This window comes from Vigna umbellata, chromosome 2 (assembly GCF_029865625.1).
Source record: "Vigna umbellata cultivar VRB3 chromosome 2, Vumbellata_1.0, whole genome shotgun sequence".
In the NCBI taxonomy this organism is placed as follows: domain Eukaryota; kingdom Viridiplantae; phylum Streptophyta; class Magnoliopsida; order Fabales; family Fabaceae; genus Vigna; species Vigna umbellata.
In genome coordinates, this window is record NC_142166.1 from 543,135 (window position 1) to 555,175 (window position 12,041).

At 35.7% G+C, this 12,041-nt stretch overlaps 1 protein-coding gene across 1 annotated transcript; it reads left to right on the forward strand.

Annotated features, from left to right (window-relative positions):
• Window positions 1-3,917: 3,917 nt before the first annotated feature.
• Window positions 3,918-7,101, forward strand: LOC148203104 (uncharacterized). Its single transcript, XM_088105658.1, has 6 exons — window positions 3,918-4,163; window positions 4,261-4,315; window positions 4,391-4,441; window positions 6,266-6,357; window positions 6,438-6,515; window positions 6,738-7,101. Exons 1-6 carry the CDS (start codon window positions 4,108-4,110, stop codon window positions 6,883-6,885), a joined length of 480 nt encoding a protein of 159 aa, XP_087961784.1. The 5' UTR covers window positions 3,918-4,107; the 3' UTR covers window positions 6,886-7,101.
• Window positions 7,102-12,041: the final 4,940 nt, after the last annotated feature.

Consider the following 12,041-nt stretch of genomic DNA (forward strand, 5'->3'; position numbering starts at 1 on the left):
CTTGGTCTCTTAGTGAAAAGCTTAAATGATCAAATCCTACTTGAACGATAGAAAATGTAAAAAACACTTTGTTGTTGTGAACATATATTAAATCTTATTAAATGCTCAACTTTTATAAACACAAAAGTGATAAGAGAAACGACATATTTGTTGCATGCATATCTACTCTGCTTTATGCAGATTTCTTATTACATGCATCCCCCTATTCCATCCTATACCAATCAAAAGTAGACGTTAGGAACAAAGAAGATATTCAATGAAAGTTCTCTTCATAAAAAATCATGGCAAAAAATCGTACTGCTTACTTGCGTCAAAGTACTAAAAAAATAAAGTTATTCTGACAAGTTGACTTTAACCAACAATTGCTACATACAACAAGACTAAAAAGACTCAAAGATCTAGGCAAAGTTATGTCTAAAGAATATCTTTTTGAGAAGCCTTTCAGTAGAATATCATTCAAAGAGAGAATAAAGAGAATAACACATAGAAAGAAAAAGCTCAAGCAAACAACGTCGAGAGAAAAGCTAAAAAGGCACACAAACTCAAAAGAGAATATCTGAGAGAGAAAAGCTCAAGAAAACATCTTTAAGACTTTAATGTCCAATATGAGGCCAACATCATATAAGGAGACGTTAAATTAATGTCAGCCTATAATGGTCAACTTTACTTAACATCGAACCCATATAACACTCGATGTCAATGTGTTCAAGAAAAAGGACAATTGGGAATCATAATAATAGTGTTGTTATCAAGGAATATGTTGACATCGCACTATACTATGGTTCGACGTCAACTTGGTCAAGGGAAGGGGCAGTTGGAGAGCATTAATTAAAATGTTGTTACCATCAAAGCGTTGACGTTGAACTATACCTTGGTTTGACGTCTAATATTCGTTTATAAAATAAGATTTTCGTACTTACTTTAGTTCAAAATTGTTTCCCTATTGAACATATTAAGATTCGTTCTCATGTTTTCATGGATATTTTTCTTTCCTTTAGATTTCAGAGCATTTGTCTTCTTCAAATAGTTTGTTCTAATACAATTTAAAAGTTTATCATATTTAGATGATTATTTTATAAATTTTCTTGAAGTTGTTTTTTCATGATGAGATTGTAGAGCAAATGATTTCTTTTTATGAATCACACTATAACTTTGATGTCACACATTGGTAGTGGATGACGTCCATATACAAAATGACGTCAAATACTCACTTAATTTGATGTCAAATACCTTCGAGGATTTAAAAAAGAAATTCATTATTACAAATCATATGGTCACAAATGAAAACCAAACCAAAAGAAATCCACTATAACAAAACATAGGCTTAAAAATGAAAACCAAACCAGCAAAATAACGAAAGGTTATGTAAAATGGAGAAGGTTTTTTGAAATCCATATCTATTAACTTTTTGCTCTAGATTTCTATCATACCTTAGTTTCACGAAAACTATTTATAATAATGATGAATCAACAACAAAGAAATGTCTTGCTTTTGTGAACTTGGGAGTTAATAGAAATTCAAAGACAAAAAGTTAACAAAATGATTGTTGGCTATGAAAGCTCTATAGGGAAGCAAAAGATTGGTGAAAGGATTTGTAGGATTTTCAAAGGATTCAAAAACTCTTTTGAAAGTGAAACTGTGGGGAATATAATGAGCGTTTCATATATATTTATTTTGGTATGGACGGCTGGTGTTGCCTAAGTGGACGTTATATGTTTACTGACGGTACAATTTAACGTCATTTGGGTGCATGGTCAGGCATCATTTATTTATTAACGTCGGATGGGAGGCCTAATAGACGTCTAGCTTATTGCATTGATTTACAACAATGTCACCGGACATTTTTAACGTTGGTTTGTTCGTTTCCTGTTGTTGAACGTTAGATGTTGTAGCCTTATTTTGTACTAGTGACTTTTAAGCTTCATTTATATATAAGCTTACTTTTGTAAGAAGAGAGAAGAGAGAAAATATTCAATGAGTCTGTCAGATTGAATTGTATTGATCAGATATCCTCTTTGAAATCTAAGGACTTTTAACCAATCTTTTGATTGTAAATTTTGAAGAGAATTAAAAGACTTTACGTTTAACTTTGAGGAGTTAAACAATAGCTAGACAAGTATGTCTAATGGAAACCAAGAGTGAGTGAAACTCTGACATTTAATTTGGTGAAGTTAAACGGTAGCAAAACGGGATTGTGTAATGGAAACCAAAAAAGGGTGAAACTCAATTAGACAATGTATCGGGAAGATACCAGGTAGGGATGACAACGAACGGGTCAGGTCAGACACGGATAATGCCTACTCGCAACCCAACCCGCTAGATAAAATTGTACCTGTTATCCGACCAGCTATCCGCGCGGGTACCCATTTAAAAAATACCTGTGCGTATCCGCGGATACCTGCAAAAAATACATTCCAAAATCCCAAACGATTTTTCTAACAATGCTCTTTGCTCTAACTCACTCCATAATCTTCTGTAACAACATCTGCTTCCTTATAACAACACACATTATATGATCATTACACAAACATAAACAAGTAAGATTGAGCTAATCAAATAAAACACAGGATGAAATATATCAAAGCTGCACTCATTCACATTACTCAAACCATCCATTTCAATTCATAAGAACATGCCATATTCATGGAATTTCCAAACCATCAAGTAGTATTCAATCAATGCCTTTTTCTTTCCATGACATACCGACATCCTACCTGTTTCCGTAAGTCTTATAAGTATATTATGCTTAAGTTCAAAGCCTTACGGATAAACCTCTCTCTACTTACTTCCATGTGTCTTACAAGTATACTATGCTTAAGACCAAAGCCTTATGATTAAGATCTGTTCCCCTTACTTTCATAAGCATTATGAATATTTTGCTTAAGTCCAAAGCCTTACGGTGAAACCACTATCTGCTTGCTTCCATAAGTCTCACAAGTTACTCTACTTAACACCAAAGCCTTATGAAGGAAACCAATAAACCATTCTTCCTCTTTCCTTGGCTTACGAAAGTCCTTATGCCAAAAAGAAAAACAATCCCGACTTTATAGTTATGGCAACAAAAGACATATAACAACCAAACTCACATCTCTTAACGAATCATATCATATCAACCATTCAACTCAATAATACTCATTAATCATCCAATATCTAGCATGAAACTAGATCATACAACTCGAAAATCAATCACAACAACTCAACCAACATGCACAGAGCAAGGAAAACCACAAAAGCATTACTCGACATCACACACAACAACTCAACACATATACAACTCGGGAACTGCAAGCAACAACTCAGTTGGGGTCCGAAAACCCTAGGTCGACCTTAAAAACACCCTATAACAAGCTCCAGAACACAAAAACCGAGGTCCCAAAGAATCTATACAAAATAGCCCAAATAACCTAACTTGGCTAAACAATTTGGTCAACTTACAAAGAGTTTGACAATCACAACCCAACAGCTCGGCCAAGGTATGACATAGCTTGGTCAATGTCAGATACAACTCGACCAAGGTCTGATAAAGCTCGAACTAGGTCTAATATAACTCGATAAAGTCTGACACAACTCGACCAGGGTTTGATACATCCTGACAGTCTATCATGAACCAATTTTCATGTAAAAAAATAAAAAATTTCACCTCGGTTTCATGTGACATTAGACTTTCAGACCTTAATCAAGTTGTGTTAGACTTACATCGGACTATATCAGAAGTTGATCGAGTTGTGTTAAATCTAAGTCAGACTTTTTATTCAAGCTTTATTAGACTTTAGTCTAAGTGTACCAAATTTGACCAAACTCATTATTTTAGCTTGAATTAGGATGACCGATTATTGAATGTTTAAAGAGGTGATGGACTCTCACCTTTCAATTATATCAAAAAAGAAAATACATAACTTCTTAATTTGAAGTGGTGTGTACTTGTGCCTATTTTCGTAAATATTCGTAATTTATGCCCCCATGCCTTGATCGGTAAGAAAACCCTAAAACTCAAAAGTTTGGTCAGCAGCCTCGTAACTGAAGCCGAACCCTGGTCTATGCGGCGGTTCTGCGGAGAGTGTACCGCAATAAAGCTACCATTGTTAGGGTTTTCGTTTTTCTGCGAAAATGACAAAATTCAGGAAGCTGGGTCGACCCACAGGTCACCGTATGTCCATGCTCAGGTTAATTAGTTTGTTAGTTAACACTTTCAATTCAGCTCATTCTTTGAGTTATTGGTTTGGAAAGATGTTGAGTCCTGTCTGACTTTCCTTTATATAGAACCATGGTTTCCCAGTTGGTGAAACACGAGCGTATCGAAACTACTGTGGCCAAGGTACCACTTCAAGCGACATCATTTACCACTTTCTTCAATCTCACATTTTATTCCATGTAATTTGGTTGCGTTCAGGCCAAAGAGATCAGACGACTAGCGGATAATATGGTTCAGCTTGGAAAGGAGGTTTGTGTGCTATTCTTCATCCATTATTTCTGATTCATTTTGGGTTCGGTTAATTTAATTTGCGCTGTAATTTTAGCTTTTGGTTTATCTGTCTTCGAACATTACTTTAAAAACTGGGATGAATCTATTAAGGGGGTTGGTTGATGCGTGGAATTTGTAAATAGGTGTTCTTACCTCCAAATGCATTTCGAAATTTATTGGAGGTTTATATTTTCTATAATGGAAACTGTTGATATTTCACCAAGTGGCTTTTTATTTTTAGGCCAAGTTATGTTGTCTCAGTTTTTCATGTTTGCATCTTTTCCACCTCAATCAGGGCATATGGCAAGTTGGGGTTTGGGGGAGGAATTTTGTATTGTGAACTGTGAAGTGAATTTATCCCTATATGATGATACACGTAAGACATAATCATTTTCTCTCTTCTTTGTAAGAATTATGGGTCATTCTATGGTGGGGAATTTTTAACCTTCCCTATGTTGAGATTGTGACTTTCCAGCCTATTAGAGGTTATATTTAGTTACTGAAATTCATCTGTTCACCCCAGAAAATTGATCATTGCAGACCAAAATACCTGAAGCTCCCGTTTCTCGAGTTACATATGTATCATATTCACCACTGGTTATGAATATCTTTAATAAACTATGAATGAAAAACCTGCTGCTCCTGTTCCATAATTTCTTCATGCCTTGGTAACTCTTTTGCTATCTTCGTCTTTGTTTTACTATTTCTCCGTCCAAAAACAAATTCATACCATTTCATGATTTCTTAGGTAGTAATAACATGCTTCGGTATCACTGGATCTTTTTAACTCTGTTTGAAAGCACTCCATACTTTTTGTGGGAAGCGTTATAACTTTGATTTGCAATAAAATGATGCATTATTATTCCTCTATTTTTTTCATTTTACTTTCCTCTTTTCTCATTGCTCCACAAGATGATGATTAGTTTTGAATTAGTAGTCCAAGGACAACACATAAATGTTAACTTGTGTTTATATCTTTGAAATTTTTATTTAAAATGACTGCTAGCTTATTTCTACTTGTGAAACTTATCCTAGGCAAAGACTTTCAGCCCTCCTGTATCCAATTTTGATCCCAGTAAAAAGTGTAAGGATAGTTTGATCCATAGAAGGAGAAATATAATTACTTGAAACTTGAAAAGAGTATGAAACAATGTGTGGAACCTAATGATGGGCTGCAAACTCCTGTTGCAACTAACTCCTTTCCGAAGTTTGTTAAGACTCTTTTACACTGCTTTTATGGGACTTTAGATTATAATTGTTAAGAATTGGCAACTGTATGTAACTGAATGTGAATTAAGGTGAGGAATGACCATTCTGCATCTTCAAAACTACACGATATTGCAGAGGATTGTTAGAAACTGTATATTTTACCAAAAACAGTTTTGAATTAGAATTAATAGAGATTAGAACTATTTGTGGCATGGTAGTTGAATCACGAATCGTATCACGTATTGAAGAGTTTAAATTTTGAATCGGAAATTGTATCGTGTTGTGAATAGTAATATTCATAAACATTAAAAAATGTAACATATACTTCAATATATAAGATATAGAAATATGCAAAGAAACAATTAATAACATATAACTTCAATAACATATACATCATTTCCCATGTTAGATATTATTGTTCCCATGGATTGTGCTTTGTTATTTATGCAGTTCCCTAGAAACAGATAAATGTTGTCAATTTATTTATATATTTTGGCCTTGAGAATAAACTCTTTATCAGGGTCATCATTTGAATTTTTTCATTTAGCTTGATTGCTGGCTTTGGCCTAGAGTTTATATTATAAATTGTTTTAGGGATCTCAATGTGCTGCAAGACGTGCTGCTAGTTTTGTACGAGGAGATGATGTCCTTCACAAGCTGTTTACAGAACTGGCTTATCGGTACAAGTAAGGAATAAACTAGATATAGTTTCAGTTGTCATTTATGGTAGTTTGTTTTAACACTGACTGGAGATTATGTTGTGCAGGGATAGAGCTGGAGGATACACCAGATTGCTGCGGACCCGAATTCGAGTGGGTGATGCTGCACCAATGGCCTATATTGAGTGAGTACATTTTGATATTCTAGTTTTACACTCATTTTACGTTTATTTGGGTGGCCCCACTTAATTTCACTGAAGAAGTGTTTATTTGCTCATTGTTCTTGCTGTTGCCTGTCTGCCATAAGGTGTTGTCATAGTTCAATCCTTTAAATCTTCCAAGGTGCTTAAGAATTACGAGGTTGAGAATGAAACTTTATATTCAAAACATTGTATGCTTTAAAACAGGTTTATTGACAGAGAAAATGAGCTTAGGCAGGCAAAGCCACCAACTCCTCAGCCGCCACAGAGAGCACCCCTGGACCCCTGGACACGTTCTCATCTCAGTAGGCAATTTGCTCCTCCTAAAGAGGAAAAATCTGGATCTGATTTGTGATTCTATCGAAAGCAATGCGGATACTGTGCTTTTCCCTCCATAGCATGGGATATCTGAATTTTTGTCTTGCTTATTTAATCTATCTTCAAATGGTTTGAAAAAAAAAGTATTCTCTTACTACTAGAGAAAATGTTCATCGCTATGTAAAAATAATTCAACTGAATCTATAATTGACCAAAGAAAAGGAAAATCTCAGAACACATTTATCTTTCTGAAGTTTGATGCCTTAGTTTGATTATATTTTTAGTTGAAACTTGATAGCTTTATTGTAATCTCAGAAAGAATGAATTTTTATTCTGCCTTACAGGGGAAAAAAAGGTTTAATGAATCGACTTGTCCTTGAAAACTCAAGAAAAATCTGATCTCCATCTCTTTCGGTATCTTGAACCTAAATCAATAATCAATAACTTGTTACGCAACCTCGTGATCCCCCTTTATTTTTTGAAAAGGATCATTGCAAGTGCATTCCAATGTTGTACATCCGAATAGTTGAAATTTTACGTTGAAAATCCTACCGCAGATGTTTTGCTCTGTTTACTTATGGAGTTTCCATAAAATCCTAACAGGGTGCTAATGTGATTACAATTACCCTTAGAGCTTACATACACTTAACTTAATTTTCTTTTTTTCTAAAATATACAAATAATGTAGAAGTGTATTAGGTCCTTATTTTTGGACCTTGTATTTATAGACCAAGTTCCATATGTCAGGTTGGCTATGCCAATTGAGTTCTCTTTGTTACGAGTTGAGTTTTCCTTGCTTTTAGTCGGGTTTTCATGCTTTCAACTGGTCTTTTCTATTTTTTGTTGGACTTACCTGCTTATAGTTAGGCTCCCTTGTTTCAAGTCCGGTTCTTTAGTTTGTAGTTGAGCTTTCATGCTTTCACCTGGGTTCCTCTGATTATAGTCGAACACCTTAGCTTTTAGTTGAGCTCTCATGTGACTAGTCAAACTCCCGTGTGTTTAGTCGAGCTTTCATTCGAAGCACTTATGTTAATCTGTCGAGCTCCTTTATTTCATCTCAACTCTTATACCTTCATCCTAACTCCATCCTGATTGTTAGGCTGCTGATAATGATGGTTAGGTTGTTGTGCTCTATACTAAATGTCGAGCTTTGTACAAGAGACCAACCTTTCTTCAAGAACACCTCATGTTTAGCACATTTCGCATGAGGGTAAAAGCATACAAAGCGTGTGGTGCCACTTGTCCACTAATCCATGATTCATGATGTGAAGATAGGACATGTGCTAGAAATCAGTTAATCGAGACTTGGAGGTCTCTTTTCCTATAAATAGAGACCTCTATCACTGTACACTTGGACTCTGAATTCCTTAATGGAAACTATGTTGAGATCACTTCAGACATTTTCATTTCTTGAGAGTCCTTAGCTGGAGATTCTCGATAGCTTCCTCTAGCCCCCTTTCCTTGACTCTGAATTCCTGTCTACATTAGTGAAATTGTCTTTAGGTCTTCTTTTCAAGGTTTAGTGAATTGAATTCATATGTCACAACCAAGGCAAGACAAGATGATGAGTCCAAGCCATGGAAAATAGGTTGGTGACACAACCTATGCTTAATATGTTCCGGATCATGCTTTGAGGATGATGACAACCTCCTTAGCTAGGTTGGGCCAAAACTAGGAAATGTGCATGGAGGGGTGTTTCCTTGGATGGATGGTGCATAAAAGTGGTGGTAAATGGTCCAAGGATGTTTAGCTAAATTGTGGATGGTGTAGAAGCTCACAACCTCTAGGAGATACCGTGGTGATGATGTAGTGTTTGGTGGCTCCAAAAGAAGTGAGGCCAACTCAAGGAGGAAGGTGACTAGAGGGATCTCTAATGTTTCTCTAGTTTTGATCTAAGAAGTGTATGACCATAATTTGGCAGCATAACACTACATTAATCTAAGATGAAATACAAGGGTGGAGACACCTCTATTTATAGGCTAAGAGTGTCTCCTTTTAACCCTAAAAATATGATTTCCCATCTTTGCTCTCATTGGCAAAAAATGAGGCCATCTAAGGAGTGGTCAATTGTCCACAAATCCTCTCAAATGATGGGAGGACATGTGGTTACTCATAAAATACAATCCTCTTCATTCCTAGAGTTCCATGTGGTCACTAGCAAAAAGAAATCCTCTCCCCTCCTAGGGTGCCGTGTGGCCACTTCTAAAAAGCAAATCATTTCCGATGGAAGCATGACACATGACACACATTTTTCACTTGGTTTGGATGTCTAACTTAAGGAAAATCCTATGCTACTTAGGCCTTAATACAAGCCTTAAACCTACACTACATGACCGAATACAATGACCTAGATATCCTACACTACTCTTCAATCCATGCTCTATGATGGTTCTAAAGGTGGCCCACGAGGTAGAGTTGATGTCATCTTCATGGATGACTTTCACTCTCTTGAAAGTTCTTGACCATGGTTAGGGGATTTGCCATCAGAGGATATCATGGGAATCCACTCACGATCCTTGAACAACCTTTAATGTAGTTCCTTGTCGCTTACCCAATAGTTCAGGTCAAACCTTCCATGTAGTTCCATACCATCTACCCGACCGTCCAAGTCAAACCTTTCATGTTGTTCCTTACCACCTCTCTGGTGGTCTAAGTCAAACCTTTTATGCAGTTTCCTACCGCCTCCTCAAGTTACAAGTGCTATGGACATGGAGAAAAAGGTCATGTCAAGGTGGATTGTCCTAAAAACAAAAAAAGTAAGGAAAAGAAGGAAAATAAGTTTCACAAAAAGAAGAAAGTGTACAATGCTTGGGAGGAAAATGACTCAAGCTCGTCTAGTTCAAGCGACTCCAATGAAGAAGTTAACTTTTGCTTAATGGAAAATCTTGATGACACTACAAGCCAAGTAAGTTGTTCTAGCTTTGAAACTAGTGAGATTGATTTACAAAAAGCTTTCTTGAATTGCTAAATGAATTTGAGAAATTGGATGCTACAAATGAAAAATTAAAAAGTGAATTTCATGATTTGCAAATTAAGTATGAAAAAGCTTTAGATGAAGAAGTAATTTTGAGAAATAAAATTTGCAATTTAGAAATGAAAGAGTCTACCATTGTTGAGAATCTTATGCTGGAACAATCGGTACCGATATTGCGCAGCGAAAATATTAAAACTCAGAGTACGATACAAATTGTTAAAAGTAAAGAGCTTGTTCGGTCAATTTTAAAAATGGTTCTTTTGATTTTCTCTTAAACATTTTATCAAACAGTTGATGTGCAAAAAATGTACAGAGTGCAGGGAGTAGAAAAAATCACACAGATGATTTTTATCCTGGTTCGAATCAAAAGATTCTACATCCAATTGTTAAACACTATAAAGAGTGATTAACGGTTTCACTCAAACAGTTTTACAGATACAAAATAGTGAATGTAAATAGAAAATCAAAACCTTCCTTCGACGAACGAATTGGAAGGAAACTTCCTTCAACAAACGAACCAGAAGCGAGCAACCAACACTTTCCTTCAACAGACGAACTGAAAGAGTGCAACAAGTATCTTCCTTCGACCAACGAACCGAAAGAAAACAACTCTGCCAACTTAAAGAGAACTGCTCCGACCTTTGACACACAAAGCGCGAGCTTCTCCTATTCACAATACTTGACAAGAGTGATGAACTAACACTTGAGAACTTCACCAGATCACACTATATTCTCAAATGACTTAGATGAACCCTCTAAGGGTTTTAGACAACTATATATAGCCCACAGGTCTGAAATTAAAAAGACAATACAACTGCCACTAATAATCGATTATTGTAAGTAATAATCAATTATTCAAGTCCATTACAGGGTTTTCAAAAGAATGATAATCGATTATCCTAAGGAATAATCGATTATCTGCGAGACTTGAGCAATTCACATGTAGACCAGGATAATCGATTATTTCACGCAATAATCGATTTTTTGCGAGAACAATGGTTTTTCAAAAAGGCTCGTGATAATCGATGATTACAGAAAATTCCTAAGTGTTTATATGTTCAAAGTTATTCCTAATACATTTTCAGTCTACAAAAGAGCTTAAATAAATTACAACTTCATTCTTCGAGTTCTTCTCTTGCAGCATCATCAAAATCATTATCTTTTAAAAATACTAATGCACCTTATTGGTAACAATCTCCCCCTTTTTGATGATGATAAAAATAATTTGTTTAAAAGTAACTTTGTGTTATCTGCAAAAAAAATTCAAACTCACAAACAAAGAAACAAGTTAGCAGTAACTGCACTATGAATTTGTTCTTCTCCTCCTTTTTTATCAGAAACAAAAAGACTAATCATCTCTCCCTCAAAAGGGTCTCCCTCTCTTTAAAACAATGTATGCACTATATTTGAACAAAAGAGCATTTTATTTAATTGTAGAGAAAATGGCATTCGTAACATAAGGAAGTACATAAATATTTAGAAGCATCTTACCAATTTAAAACAAAACAAACAAGCAACCAAACAAACACAAGACCTAAAGTCTAAAATTCTGGACTGGGTGATTTTTTTGGAGGATGAAGATTGAGATGATTTTCAATGTTTCCAAGATGGGTGTCAAAGTCGTTAAACCTCCAGTTGTTTGGACAAATTGAAAAAATATTCTTCCATGGATAGGGTGGAAGATGAAGGCATTTGGGAAGGACCAACATTAGAAGGAGCAGCAACTCTGACTGGTTCAACCATGTGAGCGTCCATATCATCATCTTCATTATCTTGGTGATCGTCATCCTTGTGAATGATCACACGCCCACGGGCAACAAAACCCGTTTGACGAAACGTTGTCTCCCCAATTTCAGTGCCAATTGCTCGGATGGGTTGGGTGAGCTCTCCTTCCACATTTACTCCTTTGTATTCAAGAATTCTAGAAATGAGGAATGCATAAGGAAGATGATATGCATGATACTTTTTATCCTTCAGCATAGTGTCTGAGATGAGTGTAGGCCAATCAATATGTATGTGATTTAAAATCCCATACAGAAAAAGAATATTCTGCTCAGAACACTGAGCATGATTTGTGGCACGGGGGCACAAAAGCCACACAATCAGATAATGAATTAAGCATTCTTCAACTTTGAAGCCGCCCACCAGTAATTGACGATGATTTGTTTGCTGTTCAAGATGATGGAGAAAGGATTGGAAGGCAAGGAGGCGGTTGAAAT